Source organism: Hoplias malabaricus, chromosome 12 (genome assembly GCF_029633855.1).
Source record: "Hoplias malabaricus isolate fHopMal1 chromosome 12, fHopMal1.hap1, whole genome shotgun sequence".
Lineage (NCBI taxonomy): Eukaryota > Metazoa > Chordata > Actinopteri > Characiformes > Erythrinidae > Hoplias > Hoplias malabaricus.
Window position 1 is genome coordinate 29936392 of NC_089811.1, and position 21799 is coordinate 29958190.

General features: G+C 38.5%; 2 protein-coding genes across 2 annotated transcripts; both read left to right on the forward strand.

Moving 5' to 3' along the window:
- Positions 1-61: 61 nt before the first annotated feature.
- On the forward strand, positions 62-2810 carry zgc:101559 (Ras-related protein Rab-33B-like). Its single transcript, XM_066686808.1, has 2 exons — positions 62-311; positions 1405-2810. The coding sequence occupies exons 1-2, from the start codon at positions 63-65 to the stop codon at positions 1846-1848; spliced, it is 693 nt and encodes a 230-aa protein (XP_066542905.1). The 5' UTR covers position 62; the 3' UTR covers positions 1849-2810.
- A 2270-nt stretch (positions 2811-5080) lies between these two features.
- rgcc (regulator of cell cycle) lies at positions 5081-9121 on the forward strand. Its single transcript, XM_066687008.1, has 5 exons — positions 5081-5237; positions 5795-5968; positions 7904-8011; positions 8105-8167; positions 8578-9121. The coding sequence occupies exons 1-5, from the start codon at positions 5204-5206 to the stop codon at positions 8583-8585; spliced, it is 387 nt and encodes a 128-aa protein (XP_066543105.1). The 5' UTR covers positions 5081-5203; the 3' UTR covers positions 8586-9121.
- The last annotated feature ends 12678 nt before the right edge of the window (positions 9122-21799 follow it).

The following is a 21799-nucleotide window of genomic DNA, read 5'->3' on the forward strand; positions in this document are numbered from 1 at the left end:
TGGAGTTCATGCTCAGATCACGGCTGTGTCTGTTCTCGCGATAAGACATGGCACTCTGAAGTATGGCAGTTGAGAACAGAAATGCCGATAATGAATTCACGGGTGATAACAGAGACAGCCTCGCGAACGATTCGCTTCAAGATAGCTTTCAGATAAGAATATTTAAGATCATTGTTATTGGTGAATCAAATGTAGGGAAAACCTGTCTGAGCTATAGGTTCTGTGGCGGAACATTTCTGAAAAATCCTGAAGCAACAATAGGAGTTGACTTCAGAGAAAGAACCCTTCAGCTCGATGGAGAAAATATCAAGGTAGGAAAGTCATGTAGCTAAAGCCGTTATATTTTCGATGCCTGTGTGCAATTCTGATAAGAAATGTGCACTGTCATGTTCAGAATGTCAGACTGGGTCACCGTTATTCAGCGCTATTCAGCAGTAACTTATTCCTTTCAGTCAAAGACGGTATAAAAAAAGAGCCACAGAACACCGGGAGAAATATCCTTCCCAGAAACCTCCAACAGATTCAAGTAATATAACAAATATTCAGTATATATATTCGGTATTAAATAATAATAATAATAGCCTTTTATAAGCCTTTGAAAGTCACCACCGACTTTCAAAGGCTTATAAAAGGCTATTATTATTAAATTTTATTATATTATTAATATTATAATATTATTATTATTAAGTGTGATGGTCAGCTGGTATAACGGTAAACTTCAGTCTTTTGAAAATTTAAACGGATTTTATATATATATAATTTTTTTGTGAGTTTATTAATGTATTATTGTTTATTAATGTTTGTTAAGTGGTACATTTTTGTCTTTTCCCTTTCTATTTTGTCTGATCTGCACCTGTTATAAATATTTAGCAATATATTCCAGTGGTGATAAATATGGAAGGACTGTAAATATGTTTACTTGTTGACATTAGTCTTTATACAAACAACAATCTTATTTTGTTGGTCATTTGTAACTTGACACTCATATGTGTACTATTTTTAACAGTCACCCTGAAACCCCCAAATTGATCTTCCACCTCACCCCAGTTTTGCAACAGTACTAATATGTTTGGAAAAGCCCATGGCTTGTGTATTCATGAAGCGTTTCGTGTGTTATTAAGGACATGTACCCCATTTTAAATAGGAAATTGTTGCTATCTCAGCACTCGATTTCATAGAATCTTTGTTGGTATAGACCCAGGGCCTCTATTCATGAAATGTCTTAAAGTAAGGGTGCTGAGCACTGTCAGTAAAGTCACATAAATCAGAGAGGAATCCTAGATTCTTGATCCTAGATGAGCATTCCTGCTCTAAGGTATATGACTTAAAACCCAGAACAGCATCATAATTGTCTTCATTGTGGATTCTGAGAAAATAAACCCAACAGCCTGTTCATTTTTTTAGTTGCAGATCTGGGACACAGCAGGACAAGAACGGTTCAGAAAAAGTATGGTGGAACATTACTATCGCAATGTTCACGCTGTCATTTTTGTGTACGATGTGACCAACCTGGCTTCCTTTGAGAGTTTGCCTGAGTGGATTGAGGAATGCAACCATCATTCAGTCCCTCCGATAGTGCCCCGTATCTTGGTGGGGAACAAATGTGACTTAAGGAGCAGAGAGGTGTCCACCTCGCTGGCACAGCGTCTAGCTGACAGCTATAATTTCCCTCTCTTTGAGACATCTGCGAAGGACCCTGCTGAGAAAGAGCATGTGGATGCCATTTTCCTCACGTTGGCATATAAGCTAAAGAATCACAAGCCTCTGAGACTGAAACAGCCGAACGGAATTGTCGTAATGGATCCAACTAGTGAGCAAGAGAGGAAGCTATGTTTCTGCAGAATGTGATATTACATAACAGCATTGAAATTAAGACGTAACTGACAAGTCTCTGAAGATGCCACTTATTCTGAATATTCAGCTGTTTTAAAAGGAATAGGAAAAGATGGAGGGCAAGTATCATGCACTTTTTTGTTTGTTTTCTGAAAGGTGCCGTTAACTATAGAGCTCATAGTCAAAACTGCATGTCTATTGTTTTAATTGTTTAATTGTTAACATGTTTAGGAGTTAAAAAGGGAACAAATCATGTCCATTGGGTTTTGATCACTCAAGTGTTCATTTATTTGCACAGAACAGGTACATGTCAGTATATAAGAATGTGCCATGCCTGGTATGACATGAATATACTGAACTATTTTAAACTAACTTCAGAAACTTTATAGGCTCAAAACACTTGGACTTTTAAAATGAGCCTTAACTTGGACTTGCTATTTTTGCACAGACACGGTATTGTGTGGCCTCAAATGATGGACCAGTATTGATTGAACTGTAATATTCAATTATGAACTTTTACAACAAGTTTGTTTGCTTCTATAGTTCAATGTTAAATTGTAAATTAAATGTTCAAAACATTAGTCATAAAATGTTCTGGAAATGGAAGGTTATTCTTAAAAGGCACGTTATTACCAGCATGGAAACCTACCTTGTGTTTTCTCACTCAAGTCTTAGGTTTAAGTTTATTTTGTTAGAGCCTATTTCTATTTTTAATAGAAATAGCAAAAAAAATTGTGTGTATATATATATTGCTGGAAGGCAATCACAAGAAAGCAATAAAAATAAACAATAAAATAGGAGCTTCTTGATAATTCAACACTATAACGCAAATTCTGTATATACAAATGTGGAAGTAATTTGAGGGAAAGTGCTTAGATACAGAAGTCATTCTTTGTTTAGCAGCATGTTAGGTTTTTCAGTGTTTATTTTACGTATAGAAATTATATTGTTTTAAATAAAGACTAATTGAATTGACATTTTCTCACATTGAATGCTCAGTTTTTACCTTAATACTTTATATTAAATGCTATAATGTAGTTCATATATGTGTACAGTGTGTTTTCTTATGTATTACATAATTATAACATTAAGATGATGATTTCAAAAAGAATGTTATATTTTGTGTGTTCTCCCCGTGTCCGCGTGGGTTTCCTCCCACAGTCCAAAAAAACACGTTGGTAGGTGGATTGGCGACTCAAAAGTGTCCGTAGGTGTGAGTGAATGTGTGTGTGTTGCCCTGTGAAGGACTGGCGCCCCCTCCAGGGTGTATTCCCACCTTGCGCCCAATGATTCCAGGTAGGCTCTGGACCCTGAACTGTATAAGCGGTTACAGATAATGGATGGATGGATGTTGTATTTTGTTCTTGGGAAATACTGATCCCTCTATCCATCCTGCTCCTAAAAGGTTAGATTTGCTAAGTTTGTGATGCAGTGTGTTATTACCTTACACGACTGTTTTAAAAGCTGGTGGGAAAGCGTAGATGCACACACACTTTGTTTTGCCATTTGTCTTGTGATAAAATGCTTAGAGTGCTAGATTTCACAGCTCAGGCCAAGAAGTTTGTTTACATCTGAACCGTTTAACTGGTAAATTATTTTATCAAAGGTGTGGAGATGGCACTTCAGTCAAAGTTGACCATCGATTTTAATATCATTAATCAATATTTTAGTTCAGACTGAATGATATAATGAGTACTAATCGGCAAATAATCATTTTTCCTTGTATATAAATCTTTTTTTTTTATATCTTGAACAATTGATTAATTGGGTAGTCATGCCTATCCCTAAACTAGATAAACTGTTAGAGGTCTATAAATGAAGAGACAGATATACACCAATCAACTGTAAAATTATCACCTCCTTTTTTCTACACTCACTGAGTTCCACTGACCATACAGGAGCACTGTACTTTTATAATTAATATTGTATAGTTCACTTTTTGCTCTGTATTCTTGTATTCCCACTTTCACCCTGTTCTTCAATGATCATGACCCCCACAGAGCAGGTATGATTTGGGTGGTGGATCATTCTCAGCACTGCAGTGACACTGACGTGGTGGTGTGTTAGTGTGTGTTGTGATGTTATGAGTGGGTCAGACACAGCAGTGCTGCTGGAGATTTTAAGCACTATGTCTGTCCACTCACTGTCTGCTCTGTTAGACACGCCTACCTTGTCTCTCCACCTTGTAAAGACAGAGACGGTAGCTTATCTTCTTGCAGTTTGTGTTGTTTGTCCTCTAGCCCTTTATCAGTGGACACAGAATATTTTTCGTTGGTGACCCATGCTCAGTCCAGCAGTGACATTGAGGGCTTTAAAAACTTAAACTACACTACTGTGCACAAATCATACCTGTGCTGTGGTGTTCTTGACCATTAAAGAACAGGGTGAAAAGGAGCAAACAATATATGCAGAGTAATAGATGGGTTCCAGTCTGTAATTGTAGTGAGTGTAGAAACAAGCAAGTGGTCATCATGTTATGGTTGATTGGTTTATGAGCATTTTAATGTGGTATGAATAATAATTTCATTCCAACTGCCTTGTTTTCAGGATCTTAAACCTGCATTAGAGGAGTCAGGGCAGGATTTGAGAAGGATTTTATATTCTGAACCTTTATATGCCACCTCTGCAAATTTGTGAATTAATTTTAAGTGCTAATTTGATTTTGATTGAGTCCCTGTCCCCGAGTGTCATAACTGTTTCTGACCACTAGATGTCACTACACACTCGGTGAGAGCGGGGAATTATTGCTATTGCTCTGAGTCCTGTGAAGGTAATAGCTCATACACGTAAAACAACGGCATTTTATTCACACTAGTCCACAGTAGTCCAAGCTCCTGTAGCTCCATTAATCCTATTGCTACACATCTCATTTTTGTGAAAGTAATGGAATTGCTGTCTGACTTACCAATTATCCCCAGAGAGGGATATCTTTTACATTCCCTCCCGTAAATTGAGCTGTGGGGAATGCACCGGTCGTTTATTTAAGACTGTAAGGCTTGGCTTAAGGTTAAAAATAAAGAGGATGAGTACATTAAGTGCTGTAGGTGACATGCTTTACTCCTCTGAACAGAAATGACGGCACTGTTCAAAGCTAAATCTGGCGTCTGTGCTGAGGCACGTTTCCCGCCACCCCACCCCTCATTCATAGACTCCGCCCCTTTCACCCAAGTCGCGCCCACCAAAGGGAGGCGGGGAAGATTTAAAAAGCCCCCACATTGCTTTTACTGCAATAGAGTTTCTACACGAGACCGAGAGACAGAGAGACAGAGAGACAGGGAGACAGAGAGACAGGGAGACAGGGCTTACGCGTCAGGAGACAGTTAGTTTGATTATTGTAACATTTGGAATTGTACTGGGACAGTGAACCAGGATGAAGTCTCCAAAGATGAAAACTCAGAACAAATGTAAGTGTTCTACACTTGACCCCAGACGGAGGGTATATTTACCTTATGCTCTAGTAGGATATAGTAGGATACCTGTATTGGACTTACCTGAGTACTTAAAAAATCTAACACTTTGACTTTTAACCACTTTTTAATATATAACATATATTTTAACCACTTATTTAGTCATTAATTCAATTTTAATAATACATTTAATTATAATTTGTTGATGACAGCTGTGTTCTGCTGTGGGACTGGTCACACTGATGACTTTTAGCATGAAGACCAACTAAATAACATCCATTTCTGTACTGATGGTCTGTGGATATATTCAGAGTGGTTTATTTTGGCTGATACTTGGGTACTTTTTAGGAGTTAAAGTAGCTACGTTTAGTTTTACTTGAATCATTAATGAAGCAACGGAACTTTTAATAGAGTGTGGATTTACCCGCCTCTGTTTAACCCCTTCGTGGATGAGTTGAGGCTGTAGGTTTCAAACAAACTGTACATTGTTAATGGAGAACGTTTAAATGGTTTTAGAAACTGTAGTGCTACAGCTCTTTCCTTTCTATATCCAGCTTTTATTGAGGACGACGATGACCTGAACGCCGTGCTGTGTGAGTTTGATGCCGTTATTGAGGATTTCACTTCCCCCATAGAGAAGAGGCACTTCAGATATGATGAACATTTAAAAACCATGAAGAGAAGAAGCAGCGCTAGCGTCAGTGACAGCGGCATCAGCGACTCGGAAAGTAAGTGAAACCTTGTACCGAGACCCTTTACAGACCAGTATTATGGACCCCCAGTGGATAAGTTATGAAAGGTTAGCTCCCGAGTCGCAGAGACCGTCTGACCTCTACGTCATTGTCAGGGATAAACGGTTATGATCTTACTGTGATCGTGCCTGCTGACGTCACTCTAGGCTTTTCTGCACATATCACGGTGCTGTCCAGAATTCTAGAGCGACAGACAACTGAATGCTTCATAAAATAGGATTTCCTGAGACTAAACAGCACACTGTATTGTAATAACCCAAGTACATATGAAATATTTAAACTCTGAAAATACAGAATGTCTTTCAGCCTTTTGTAAATGTGGTGCAGTTTGTCTGTTCCCACCCGTTAGCAAACTGCAAAAATCTTGAATATCAACGGAAGCATTGTACATATTCTGTATCTTCATAATGTTTTCACATATAGTGAAGACATATTTTTGCCACATTGGCTGAATTTAGATAGTATCCTCAAAAACTGGATAATAAAATATCCGATAGATAGAACCCAGTGAAAGGTTGACTTTTATCTAATCTTTATAAACTCTGTAGCACCTATATGAAAGCTCTCAGTAAAACTCACATCATATTTATGAATCACTAATTACAAATCTTAGACCAGGTTTATGGAACTCAGAGGAAGGCCTGCACAAACCTTCCCTGAGAATTCATGAAAAGGCTAAAAGCCTTGGTGTTTATCTAAGGCATGGTTTTGTGTTCCTTCAGGTCATTTTTTTGACAGCGTATTCAGGCATGTCAATGAGAATTTCAAAGTGGGATTGATGCTGTGTGTTGAGGTCTTGCTAATACAGATTATGTCAAAGTTCCTGAGGCAGTGTTTAACGCCAGGAACAACAGCACTAGGTGTTCACAGGGTTGTCTGAACAGGTATTGTCCTAGCGAGCATTCTGGAAATAGACACGCAGGCTGTTCAGTGATTCTGTCAGTGTTAGATCTGCAGGGAGCTAAGAAAGAAAAAAAAATCGAAACAAGTCAGAAGAAGATAAAGATCATTTTCAGGTTGTGTTCACACACATAAGTTCTTTTAGTTTAAAGCCTTTATCTCTATCACTTCAGCTGAGAACAGAAAGCCAAAATCCAAGAGGATTTAGGTTATTAATGCAATGCAATCTTAAATCTGGTTGTTGAGTGGAAGAATGACAGGGTCATGGCTGAGCACAATGTATTTACACAGGCATTGATTAAAGGACAACTCTTCAAAGTGTTCCTAACTCCACACTCCAAAATAATTTTGCATTACTTGGGAATGTGTTCCTGTGCCTAATCAGGAATAACAAAACCTTCTTTTACCCTCCCATTTCCTCTCAGAACAAACAGTCGAATGTGCTGAATTTTGTGGTGCACTAAAATATCTTTTGGCAAAATCAACGTGGTCAGTTTTACTACTGCGTCTGGAACACAAGAAACCTGCACACTTTTGGCGCTTCTGCTGCTGTTTTGGAGCTGTGGCGTGAGTGAGCTGTGAGAAGTAGATAGAGGCCTGTACTTAGGAGTGAAGGGAGAAGCTTCTTTCTGACCAACACAGAGAACAATGATTACACCAAAGGAAAAAGCTGAACGGTCTGAGGGACCCTGTAATGACATGCCTAGTTTGTCTGAGCTGGGATCACGAGTAAACACGGAGTAGGGATGGGTATTTTTTTTTATTAGCTAAAATAGAAAATGTATGCTGGAATATTTGCTTTGGTGAGAAACTTGAACTTGAGTGTGTGTATGTGTGTAAAGGATGATTATCATTAAAACAGAATGCACTGATTACCCACTGAAGCCCCTGGTCACTGCAGAGTTTGACAGGCCTGTATACTGAAGGCTGAGGGTTACAGGGGTATTCACCTGCTGGAGATACACAGTGCCTGTTTTCAAACCTCTGTCTTGTTCTGATTCTCTCCAATAGGTGGAGAATCACTCAACAGAAACAGCTTCAGTTTCAGTGATGAAAAGCTCAACTCTCCCACAGTCTTCTCACCTTCACCCACCAGCCCTTTTGTCATGTCACCCAAACGTAAGCGAATGAGGGCCTTGCATATGGACATTTCGTTTAGCCTTGTACTTTCTTTGTTCTTGTCTGTTTAACATTTGTTTATTGTGTTTACAGCTAAACTTGGTGACACAAAGGAACTAGAAGACTTCATCGCCGACCTTGACAAGACATTAGCAAGTAAGTGCAGATATGACTTCAGTGATTGCATTGTTTTTGACTGTCGATGGCATCCCTTGATCAACAGATAAACAATTAAAGCTACAAATCACAGCTTATAACACTGCTTTTTCTGTGTGACAGTTTGTTATGGGCTAGAGTGCTGTAACATCTATGTGAAGCATGGAATGCATGTGTAAATTTCACACTCTAAATGGCACCATTTTATTTACATTATTACATAGAGCCATTCCACTTTCATGCTAGGAACTAAGTGTTCCCCTTTGTGTGCTAAGGGCATTTAAGATTGGCATGTTTATTGGGCAGCAGTGTTTACAGTGTGGCTGTCCAGAGTCCAAAATAGCCTTGACAACTACAGAATAAAGACGCCTCATTAACTGGTGACCCTTCTGTGCTGTTGTATTTTGCAGGCATGTAAGTTGGAGTTGTAAAGGCAGTGAGCCAGAGGCAGCCTCACCATGACGGACAACAGCCAGACAGCAGGACACACACTGGACTGCTGATAGCCTGGACAAAGCACACTCATGGACTAATGTGCCGATTGCTAGTGTAACTTATGAAGACTGTTAAAGATCTCCCTTTACACACATCCACATTATTGAGACTGGTCACGCTCCCTCTGGAAAACTTGAGCTGGAAAATTATTTAAATGGCTTTTTTATAGAACTGTGTTTGTAATTGTATAGAGGAGGTTAATGTAAATTTAAACAGTAATGCCTTTTTGTGAATATATATATATATATTTTTGTATTTTATGTAAATATGAATCGTTTCAAAGTCTATTGCTGTGTTTAAAGAAGCTTTTCTGTTTTGGATACTGCAGTATAAGTGGAGTTTAATACCATGAGCTTAACATGAATGTGAACTTACTTTTTAATTCACTAAAAAGAACTGGAAAGCAACATTGTATACAACAAAATATATTTAATATGACTAGCAGAAATTAAAATTGACTGTGACTTTACATAATTTGTCTGTTTATTTATTTGCTGTTATCTTTCTACTTCATTATGTTGTAAGAAAAACAATTCAGAAATTATTTCTCATTCTAAATACAAGTTTACATACAATTTTCCGCAGTCACCCAAGCAGAGTTTTAGAGTTTGTATTAAAAGCAATAGTGTGTAAGTCAGCAAAACACCACATCACATTGTTTAGATTTGTTACACTTCAGCATCAAACTTTAATATAGCATTAATTTACAGGTGCTGACGGAAGCAAACCAAATTGGATAACAGCTACAAATAATGCTAGACTTGAGGAGAGGTTTAGAAAATGGTAAGAGTAATATAAAATTCACAATTAAAAACTTTAATTTTAATTTATTGGCAGGTTAAAGGACGCAAATTCTTTAGCAAATTAAATTAGTCACAGTCTGTGGACAGTCTATAAGTGGTTGATTGCGGGGAGGGGGCTGATTTTGGGGGCAGCTCTTTAGCACTTCAGCATTTAGTGTCTGTTTACTGTCAAAGAGCCAGAAATTAGTGACTTGTCAAACCCCAACAGTCTTCTGCTCTGTTTAAGCCTCCACAGAAATGAGTTGATGTGTGCCCTTAAATGTTAATAAAAAACACAAGAAAAAGGAGCATTTGATATTTTGAAATGGCATGGAAAAGTGAAAATCAGACTTTTGTTCTGTTTGTTGTTTTGACAGCAATAAATTTCAGCACATAGAAATGGCATACTGGGAAATGTCAAGGACTGTCAGGTACATACTAGAATATAATAAACCATAAGTATATGCCCCTAATGAGCAGATGGGAAATGCCAAAGTGTTTTGCAAAAGCTATGGGTAACTCTTCTACTTTGTTGAAATAAAAGGAAGGATTATAACCACATCCTACAAGGGAGCAAGCATGTGGGTAAAGCAAAAGCTTTTTTTCCTTGACAATGCAGCAGTGGATTTATTCTTTAGCAAACAAACTTGACCCAGGCCAGAGGCTACTTTATAACAACTGCTGTCCACCTACACTGGTCTTTCTGGACTGAGTAGCAACCTTTCTTGTCCCCTCTAAAGGCTTGAGGCCAGTAAGTTCCAGACGTGTTGACACAACAGCTTAACTCCCTGGGGCTGGGCTCTGTCATTTTTAAAACAGAGCTCCTAGTTGGCAGCATTTGGCACCTTTTTGGCAGCGCTGCATGTGTGAGTTTGGAGGCTGGTGCAGGTCCACTGGTCTGGAAGTGTGGGAAAATGGCAGCTGACAAGTGTATTTGCCCACACTGCAGCGCTGAGCTCTGCTTGCCACCATCCTCCACAACTCAGTATCCTACAGAAAAGCAGAGGCCAGGAAAGTGCCTTTAGTCCAGTGCCCAAAAATGGAAAGTTGCATAACACATCACAGCATAACAGTGTAACAAAGGCACTTTACACACCTCCCTAACTGAGAGTCCTCAGAACATTCTATAAACAGGCACTGATACAGCTTTGTTTCAAGGAAAACATAATTGTCATATTTATTTAGATATTGAACTGATTTACCATCCCACAGGACTTTAAAGAGGAAACCTAGGAACACACACAATAGGCTAAACCCAGTCAAATGACATCATGCTATAAACACTACAGTAACCCTATGATAGATTCTTTTATGTCAAGGAAGGACAAATCAAAACAAACACGTTCCCCATAAACTCAGCTGTCAGTCTCAGTGGAAAAAAAGACACATCTTGTCTTGTGATAACACCTGGAGAGGAAAATGAGTTATGCTTTACTTTGGGAAACCTAAAAACCAATGAAAGCAATGTTCTGGAAAGGTTTCATCTCTGAAAACATGGGTAGAAGACGAAGACAAGAGTTAACAAAACATCAGTGAAAACAACGCAAGTTTGGTCATGCATAGGGCTCGCAGACAGGAGGCTGCCTCTTACAGTTCAGCACATTGATCTCAATACGACTTATTTATAAATGAGTCCATTTTAAACGTCTGACAACTCAGTGAAAGCTCAGTGGCTCTGAAAAAAAAAACATAAACACAAAACTATCGCATTAGGAAAAGCTTGCTATGGCACATTTATATCGGTAATCTACATATATTTATAGGATAAATTGCTTACGTTTTGGGGTTTATTATATTTAAAAGTTTAGTGTTCTAAAAGGCCTGGAGTCTTGGCCTTTTAAGGGTAAATTTAACCTGTAAAAAGATCATCATCAAATCAAATCAAAATTTATTTGTATAGCGCCTTTTACAACTGACGTTGTCACAAAGCAGCTTCACAGTTTCAGAACAGAACATATAAATCAAAGCCCAATGCAAGCAAGCCGAAGGCGACAGTGGCAAGGAAAAACTCCCTCGAGGCTGGAGGAAGAAACCTTGGGAGGAACCAAGACTCACAAAGGGGACCCATCCTCCTCTTATCAAACTATAGATTGAATTTTAAATGATCACCAATGAAGTGACATTATGCTACATAATAATAATAAGGTGAGCAGCTGGTCTGGTCTGGTCTGGGCCGCAGGAGAATCCAGCAAACAATCTTAGGCCTTCATTCATGCCTTTCATATTACTGGGAAATACTGTATCTAATAATACACTTATAATAAAAAGAAACAAAAGTAATCATTAATCAGCTCTAGCTGAATGATGACATAATCCCATGTGTAAGTTATTTGTCACAATTCTGCTTATGATGATGTCACCATGTGTTGTAATGGGTGTGCTCCTGCTGCTAGTTCTTCATGTGGAGTTAGCATCCCAAACGCACCCCAACATTTCATTTAATGGACTCCATACCAAACCGCCATTAATGCACTGTGGCTCAGTGTGAATGAACAGAATGTTCAATGTAAGACTAATTCAGCTTCAGGCTTCAGGGCAGTGATGAAAATTAAATCAACATGAACAATAATTCATTCATGTCCAAAACACACAGGAATTCAAGCACTGTAATAAAAAACACTAACTAAATAAAAAGTTTTCATAAAAGGAACAAACAGTATAAAAGTACTATCAAATGTAATGGTCCCACATCCAGGTTTGTGCATTAAAAGTTCATAAGACTATGTTCCACAAGGTACTTTTTAAATACAATATTTTGAAATAATGGGCTGTATGAAATCAATGCAAGTCCTCAGTTGGAACATTGTATCAATCTTATGGCAAAAGAGGCGCCTCACCCCAGTGACAGTTCATTGCATTTCCTCGGTCAGTGTAAAGATCCAATCCACAGCAATAACATGTTAATAAACAGACACCCGCTATCTTCCTGATGTAACACACTGAGCTGTGGAAGGCTGGTGAAGGCTGTGTTATGGTATGCTGCCCCCAGGCCAACGAGGCACATTGATTTAAAATGATGGAACACCCAGGCCAAGCTCATTCATCTCTCACTTAGGCCTGGTATTGTCTCTGTCCTTCCCCTGACCTCTGTGTCATCAGCCACCTTTCACCCAAACACACAGCAGAGAAGGCCTCGGTCAGGGGTCACACAACAGGGCACAGAGGGTGGGCTACAAAACAGAAAAGAGTAAAGAGTCAGATTAACAATTTATGTCCTTGATGTGAGCGAAGAAGGAAAACAGCACTTAATTCGGCTTGACTATCTCTCAAAGAGCTAAATGGGTCATTCTAAGCAGAATGACATCAGTGACAGAGCAAAGCTTTTTCCCATCTGCTAAAGGATATGTTCTCCACACTGTGCCATTCGCACAAATTCCCCTAAACACAGGGAATCAGCTAAGATAAGTTTGTTGTCTAAATTTATTTCTTCAGTTTGCCACTAAAATCAGCTTTAAGTGAGATGCTTAAAGGGGAAATATTATACAGCTTTTTAAGTTATAATATGTCTATGGGCTATACAAAACATGTTCATGAAGTTCTTAGCACAAAATCACTCTCACATAAAGAGAGATCTTGCCAGTTTCCATCCCTTTCAGAATGAGCCGTATAAGGGCTCTGTCACTTTTATGCAAATAAGCTGTTGCTGGCCACGCCCCACCCAGCATTTGTCTGATTTGGTAACAGCTGCAGTCCTTAAGGTGGAATAGAAGAAAAACAAACAAACTGTTTATTCTCAAGCTTGCAGATTGTCACCTTAAATTATGTAGTAGTTTTGTCCAGGCACCTGTAACTGCTTCATTGTTTATGGTGTTTAACAAAAACTTCAAATGTGCTGATGTTAGTGCGATTGTGTGCATACAGAGGCAGCATTTAAGGTGCAACTGAAATTTTGAAGAACTCAACTTAGCCCTTGGAAATAACTACATAATTTTTTAAAGGTGGTATGAAATATTAAGCAAATTTTAGACTGTACTAAACACTATAAGGGCGGCACGGTGGCGCAGCAGGTAGTGTCGCAGTCACACAGCTCCAGGGACCTGGAGGTTGTGGGTTTGATTCCTGCTCCGGGTGACTGTCTGTGAGGAGTTGGTGTGTTCTCCCTGTGTCTGCGTGGGTTTCCTCCGGGTGCTCCGGTTTCCTCCCACAGTCCAAAAACAAACGTTGCAGGTGGATTGGTGACTCAAAAGTGTCCGTAGGTGTGAGTGTGTGTGTGTCTGTGTTGCCCTGTGAAGGACTGGCGCCCCCTCCAGGGTGTATTCCCGCCTTGCGCCCAATGATTCCAGGTAGGCTCTGGACCCATCACGACCCTGAATTGGATAAGCGGTTACAGATAATTAATGAATGAATAAACACTATAAATACATCAGTATATGTTCACTTTTCAGCTTCAAAGTTTGGTTCATGAGACTTTGGCACTGCTAAGCCTTTAAGGTTATGCTCAGTGCACACCACCTCTAAATATATTCCCACAGCTATGTACATAGGCTATCATTTATTAACAATACAACCTCGAGAAGAACAGTCACAGGTTTACCTTACTGCTGTTCCTGCATCTCAGTCTCGTGGAGTGTTTTTTGCTCTTTTAATTTCCTTAAGTATATTTTCTCTTCATCTTCTGATTATACACACACTCTCCCTAACTTGAGACAAGGGGGCTTTCGCTAATTTGCGGGGCTGTATGCAATACGCATAGTGAGCGTAATGGGCAGCCTGCACAAACACCTTCATGAATGCCTGTTTGGATCTATGCAAATTTACCAGTGTGACATTACAACTTTCAACTGACTCACAGAAAAAGGATGGATGTTTTTTTTTTCACGCTTGGAGTGTTTATAGGAACAGTAGAGACCCAAGTGGAAAAGCAAATGCACTCAAAAAGTGATGTTTGCATAATATGTCCCCTTTAATACTCTAGTTTCATATCTCTACTAAAGATCTATGATTATGTTTTGTAAAAAGTGGAATATGGGAATATTTCAAATCATAGTAAACAATTCCTTTGAATATAGCATATACTAGAAAACCATTTTATCTAATGTAGCCTGGTTTAAGTATCATACGTATCTTATATATGGAAACAAAGCACAAATCATTGTGATCTCATGAAACCCCAAGTTACTGACATATATCCATCTTTTCTCTCAATACCAGATTTAGCCCTCACCATTTGTGTTGCTTCTGGAACAATGACAAACAATCAGAATGAGAAACATTCTATATGTCGTAAAGCCACACTAGGAAAGACAGTTTGTCTCATTCTAAGGCATAAAGAGAAGTTGAAATATGGACAAAAAAATTAAATAATTTTTTTTTAAAGTTTGGAATATACAACCAGCCAAAGGTAAAAGCTATACCACATATGAGCCATTAAAACACCATATACACACACTCTTGTTCTTCTCTCAGAGGATGTTTGACTACAGTTCCAAACGTAAAGCTGATATTTAGAACTGCTTACTAAAATCCTGTGAAAACAACTATAACTCAGCACACTTTTCATTTTTAATTCCCAGTTAGAGAGTGAGCGCCAGTGCAGGTGCCGGGAGCAGATGGTCTGCTGTGAGCTCTACTATAGCTATAACTCTAAGAATGTATCATCTGTGCGGTGGGGGTTGGTTGATTTGACGCTGACTGATCACTGCTCTCAGGACAGAGGCCATAACATATTGGTGTGAACAACGTGGTGTATTAGTGGGGCTGCCAGCCCAACCCCCACAAAGATTAGCCTTGGGATTCAAGGCATTGGTCAAGGCTCTCAGAACGACAAAACCCATTTCCAGAAATGTTTGGACATTTTGTAAAATGTAAATTGGTTACGTGTTGATTCTTTTAAATCTTTATTTAGCTGACAAATGTACAAAGAAAAACTGAATTGTTTTCACTGAACAAATTGATTGTGTTTTGTAAATTTAGAATTTCCCAAAAAGTTGAGACAGGGGAAAACAAGAAAATTCATATCACACTGTTCTAAAGCATTACACTCTAAGCAACTCTAAGACTTCTAAAGGTAAAAAAGGAGCATTTACCAAAGGCTGAGACTGTAAGCAAAAGCAGGTTTTGCTCATCACTTTACACCAAACTTCATGAGGGAATTTTCATTTAGTTCCAAGAGAATATTTTCAATGCAAGTCTGCAAATAATTTAGGACTTTTATCATCTATCATGCTTACAAGCCTGGATACCAATTTCAAGCCCTCAGATGACACTGCATAAGTTACTGACAGAGTCATAAATACAGTCACGCGGGCATAAATACAAAACATGCAGTGGTCAAAGGCCTCCATTTTTCAGCTTGTTTTATGAAAAATATATGTCTTGTTTTGGGCGGCACGGTGGCGCGGCAGGTAGTGTCGCCGTAACGCAGCTCCAGGGACCTGGAGGTTGTGGGTTCGATTCCTGCTCCGGGTGACTGTCTGTGAGAGTGTGGTGTGTTCTCCCTGTGTCCGCGCGGGCTAAAACACAGTCCACAGTCCAAAAACACACATTGGTAGGTGGATTGGTGACTCAAAAGTGTCCGTAGGTGTGAGTGAATGTGTGTGTGTTTGTGTTGCCCTGTGAAGGACTGGTGCCCCCTTCAGGGTGTATTCCCGCCTTGCGCCCAATGATCCCAGGTAGGCTCTGGACCCACCGCGACCCTGAATTGGATAAGCGGTTACAGATAATGAATGAATGTCTTGTTTTCTGTGCTAATGACAAAAGCGACAATTGGGACTTTTATCAGCGATAAGTTCAAAAGCCAACTTATCATATGATCACATATGTGAGATGTTTCCATTGATGTGGGGTTTTTGAGAGTGGAGAGGCTTTTGCAGAGACACATGCTGCCATCAAAACAACGTTTTCCTGGGAAGTCCATGGTCATTTCAGCCACAGATATTTTTATTAAGACAATGTCAGAATGCACAGAACTTCCACTTGCAAAAGTTAACAACTGGCATCCTGCAGCTCCCAAATGATTAAACAGTGTAATTAATATTAAAGATGATGTAAAACAGTGGTAAACACGCCTCTGTCCCAGCTGTTTTGGAGGGTGTTGCAGGCTTCAAATCCTAAATGTGTTTATATTTACCAAATACAATCAAATTGTTCAGTGAAAACATTGGAAATCTATTCTTGTGAATTTGTCAGTTAAATAAGGCTTAAAAAAATAAAAAAAAACCACAGATTTTTGTTTTAAAATTGATTTGAATACGATCTCTTTAATAGATCACTTCAATATAATGGCAATAAAAAAATACATTTAACCACATGTAGATAGTTCAGGTCCAGAAAGTAAAGAAATCTTTCCCAGGATTTCATGCCAACTGCTTGGCTTCTATAATTACTCCAGACAGACAGCAGACATTTCCAGCAGCTGTAACAAAAACCTGGGATGGCTGTTTACTTTTTGGACATTAATCACTGAAACACTACCTGCATTATTATAATACACTCTCACAAAAAGGGTAATAAATTGTCACTGGGGTGATAACCTCAACGAGTTTATCAGTTAGGGAACATTACTGTATCAAATTCCATTGCAATTCCATTTTTATTTGTATCAATTTCTAAATAATAGAGAATGAAAGGCTATAACTTTAGGACTCATTTAAGCTCTTGGTGAACAAAAATAAACCAGTGTAATCTCTTTTCTGACAGTGTAGTTTACAACAACGTGTAAAGGACAGGAATAAAAGTAAAATTTGAAATATAAGACATCAGGAGACATCTTGGCTGAAGCTATGAAGTAAAAGCCTGTTCTGCACTTTGTTCATCTGGCAACAAAGAGAGTGCACAAACTTTACAGACAGTAAACGTTGCAGATAAGGATCCAGACTGGACTGCAGGAGGTCATGCTCTGAAATGCCGACAGAATTCCTCCTTGTTAGATATAGATTCTGATAAGATTGCAGTGTCTAGGCTGTGGAATTGCATTCAGGACAAGTTTAAAACAGAGTGCCCAGCATTGAGAAGGCTGTTGCAGTGCTGATGGTGTGAGAGAATAAACTCCACAGTGAGACTGCTGAGGAAAGAGGGGGAGAGAGAGACTGCGATCTAAGCCCTGACTATAATCCACAGTGCTAAACAATTTGTCCCCATTCATTCCTCAATGCATCTCTCAGCACAGCTCACTTATCTGCCTGCAGCAGGCCAGTGTTTGCCAGCAGAGGAAAGAAAGACCACTTTCAGAGTTCATGAATGAGAATTAGACAGGGATCTGCCACTGACATGAAGGGCCTCAATTTAGCAGGCCTTCAGAACGCTCATGAAAGACAAGCTGTCTCTTGCAAATGCCTTTTAAATTGAGTACAATTCCATTCTACATGAAGCAAAGCAGATATCTGCACTTACTGGAAATGACCAACTCTTTAAATCTCATAAAAATCATAAACCACCTTGAAAAGCTTATCAGAGCTTCCAGTAACAGAGGAACATTACAGAACCAAGCCTTGATTTTGGTATTTAAAACAAGTTACAAAAGCAAAGCCATTTAATGGTTCTTGTTCACTGGCAGTATAGAGTGAATCATGAGTTTTAATTGAATTAAAGAGCATTACGAAAGATTCATTCATTCTACAGAATACACGATTATATTCTTACTGTCATAACAATGTCCGAGCTCCAGATCGGTCACTTTGTATTGTCACTGTCACTTTTTTTTAAATGATGGTTGAAATTAGAGGTGGGCGACATGGCCCTAAAATAATATCACAATATTTCAGGGTATTTTGGCAATAATAATATTCTTGGAGATATGATAAAACACTGAAAATAATTGTATTAATTTCAAGAACAGACTATTGCAACAAAATAATGTTATATTGATATTAATTATATTAAAATAATAATATATTTAATTTCATATTAATTAAATATAATTAAATTATATTTAATTACTTTTTTCATTTAGCACCAATCTAACAATTTTAAACATTCAGAAAAAAAACTAACGTGAAAACATTTGATTATTTTGTAAACAATCGTAACTTACCAAGATTTTGACATTGTATAAAAAATATTTAGAAAATGTATATTTTAAACCCAAACCACCTCCACACGACTCAAGTCTTTTGGAGCAAATATTTTAGAAGCAGAGCAAATTTCCACGGTACCTGTCTCTGTGCCTAAATGACTCACGTAACGAAATTACGCCATATTACGTGTAAGTGCATGACATCATTATGTAATCATATCAGAATATCATGATATAATTTTTTTTATTGTTTAAAAATATCTTGTGATATTATTGCACATGATATGATATTGCACAGCCCTAGTTTAAATGATGTTCATGTGTTGTATTTTGTACATAAGAAAACATGCAAAAAGCAAAATAAGCAGTTAGCGCTGAGCATTTCTGCTTCAAAACTGCAGATTTTCAAAGGCAGTCAAAAATAGGTGTTATTTAGATCATTTAGGTCATTTAGATCATGAACCTAAGGAACCAGTCTCAAAGGACTGCTTTAGAAATGAATGATTACACTCCTAAAGTTCAAAGTTAAGTAGGTTACTTCCTTGTCCTGTAAAGTGCCCATTGTTGGAAAGGTAATATTTGTCATGAAAAAGCTTCTGGAATAAGAAAGAAATAACAATAAACAAATGAAAAATAAAACAAGTTCAAGGTGTTCTCTCTACAACTAAGGCACTGCACAATATTTATGATGGAATAGAATGAATTCTGAATGATTTACTACAAAACAAAAAACGCAGCCACAAAGTAACCCCTTCCGTCTTTCAATCTGCCTCCAGCCCTCTTCCCTTCTGGCCAGGTCAGGGATGTGGGCAGGTCTCAGCTTAATTTGACATCACAACCCTCTCATTTAGTTCTGAAAGGTTTAAAAGACTTTCCCCTGCACCTGGAGCTTAAGGCTGAGAATGTATCTGCTTACCAGTGCCGCACTTTCCCTGGGGCAGACAAGGGGCTTGTCCTTAAACAATTCAGATAACATTCTAAAGGAAATAGAGACTCCAATAAAAATGTAACCATAGAAATAATGTAGATTGAAGAGTCGATCCACATAGCACAAAACAGATTACATAAAATGATCTTAAATCTTACTTAAATTTACTTAGATTTACAAGATCATTGTGATTGTTTCATGCAATATTCCCTCATTCAGAATGAGCCACATTATTATCTGCTGGAATATGTTAAATTACTGTATCTGTCAACAGATAATTCACTAGATGAAATGACTTGTCTAGACTAGTTTATGATTGTAATGTCTAGAATAATCGTATAATATTCTTACGAAAATCAAATACAAATTGTTGTATTTATATCCGCATAAACTGACTACATGACTTCACTGGCTGCTCCACACTGGAGACCTTTATATGACATTCGTGCTCCAGACTGGCTGCCAAAGTGCTGTCAGTTACTGGGACATTAATTATAGTTCAGAACCCTATTCAGTGACTTTATCTCTTGGCCGTATTAGAAAGGAGAGTTTAGGTGGGAGATAAGCTGAAATGGGCTGATAGAGCCATGCTCCACAGCCTCAGGGTTGAGTCCAGCCCAAGCCCTCTTAATTATCTTCTGTCAATATCCACTCATCACAGCAGCCAGAGCAAGTGACCTGCATAAGCTTGCTCAGCAAGAGCTCCTCCCACCCGAACACATACACACACACACAGAGTTAAAACACTCCACAGCTCACAAACTCATCACATAGCTGTGGCTTACCAACCCCAAATTAATCTTACACAAATCCCAGCTATTAGCTTCTGCAGCTGACTCTATAAACGCTAGTAATTTATTAACTTCTTGCTTAATCTTTTATTTCAGCAGAATAATGCCTTGAAAAGAAAAAGAAGAGATATACTGCAGAATCACATAGAAAATGTCAGACCGACTGTCTCTGGCCCGGTTGGTTTACTCAATCTTAGCCCAAGGGTAGAGGCTGAAAGATACCATCATTGAAGTGGGTGGAAAAATGACCCTCAGTAATTACAGTCTGTATCTACTCAGTGACAATATGCAAAGTGCTGCTTGTTGTCAGAACAAAATACACTGCTGTCTGTCAGCATCTCTGTCAGCTCCTATCTCTCTCATGTAGTGAACATGGCCGTAAGTGGCCACCTGCTCAAGTGTATTAGTAGTTTGTCTGTTGGCGAGGCGTTTACACTAGATCCTGGAACATTTCTACACAAAAAATACTGAGACCAGATGCTAATGTTATATGATTAGTGCTGGATCACAAACACCACTCCATCTTGGGGGATGTAACTTAACAACAATGTAACAATGTAACTTAACAACCAGGATATTTTCCAGATACCAGAAACCTTCCTTGAAACTGATAATGGCTTATAATCTCTAATAATTATATAAACTATAATAATGACCACTTGATCGACTGATGTGTTTAAATGCACTCAGTGATTAAACCATACAGACAACAGACAGCTAAATCAAGCATGACCTGATTGAGCTTCTGCTTTATTTACACAGGAATGTCTGCTGAACGTTTTGAAGTTGCTGCTGTACAGAGATCTTCATCTTCAATGTTTGCCAGGTGCTGAAAATCCTAAGTGTCATTACCTGCGTCGCGGATGTATTAAGTAAGATTAAAAGCAGAAGATCAAAGGCTTTGGATTGGCTTCCTGTGATCTGTGTGGACACTGACAGTGCTGAGATAACTATCAATCATGTGTCAAGAGCACTCTGGCGCCACATTTAGCCGTGTTCATTTTCAGCATCCGAGCTGCAGTCATCATTTCAGACGCTATATAGCAGGGAGAGTATCATCACATGCTGTGTGCTGCGGAACATGACCTTTAGGCATCCATCCAGTCCAGAACTCACAGTGCTTGTCCACTAGCTCTAAATGATTTCCTGTAGAGTACTTACACACATTGCTGACATTGCTGCACACTTTTCTCATGTTCTCATTTAAATGGGAATTGTGTGTTTTTTGTTTTTTTATTTTGTTATATCATGATTCTCACTTGCAATTATTCAGCATACCCAGACTGTAAATAACAATGGAAATGTAGTTAATTCTGCCTTGTGCCCAGTGATTCCGGGTAGGCTCCGGATCCACTGCGACCCTGAACTGGAAAAGCCATTACAGACTATGAATGAATGAATGTAGTTATGTAGAATGTAGATAGATAGATAGATAGATAGATAGATAGATAGATAGATAGATCGAAAGTAAAGTGTCCTTTACACAGACATCTGTACAATTTCACAATTTATACAGTATAAATATATAAATTGAGAGGCCATTTTAGTGACCTGCCTATCAACACACCTTTTTTTAAAAATATGCAAAAATATCTTAAGGTTGCAATTATGCAAAACTTGCTATTACGCATAGATATGAGCAAGTGTATAGAATTGCATGGACGGCGGTGACGTGTCCCCACC

Bases quoted from the DNA above. Each gene is read 5' to 3' on its own strand.
- zgc:101559 (XM_066686808.1), top strand. From the start codon at position 63: ATGGCAGTTGAGAACAGAAATGCCGATAATGAATTCACGGGTGATAAC. The intron at 312-1,404 runs GTAGGAAAGTCA...TCATTTTTTTAG, and splicing joins TCGATGGAGAAAATATCAAG to TTGCAGATCTGGGACACAGC.
- rgcc (XM_066687008.1), top strand. From the start codon at position 5,204: ATGAAGTCTCCAAAGATGAAAACTCAGAACAAAT. The intron at 5,969-7,903 runs GTAAGTGAAACC...TCTCTCCAATAG, and splicing joins CGGCATCAGCGACTCGGAAA to GTGGAGAATCACTCAACAGA. The intron at 8,012-8,104 runs GTAAGCGAATGA...TTGTGTTTACAG, and splicing joins TTTTGTCATGTCACCCAAAC to CTAAACTTGGTGACACAAAG.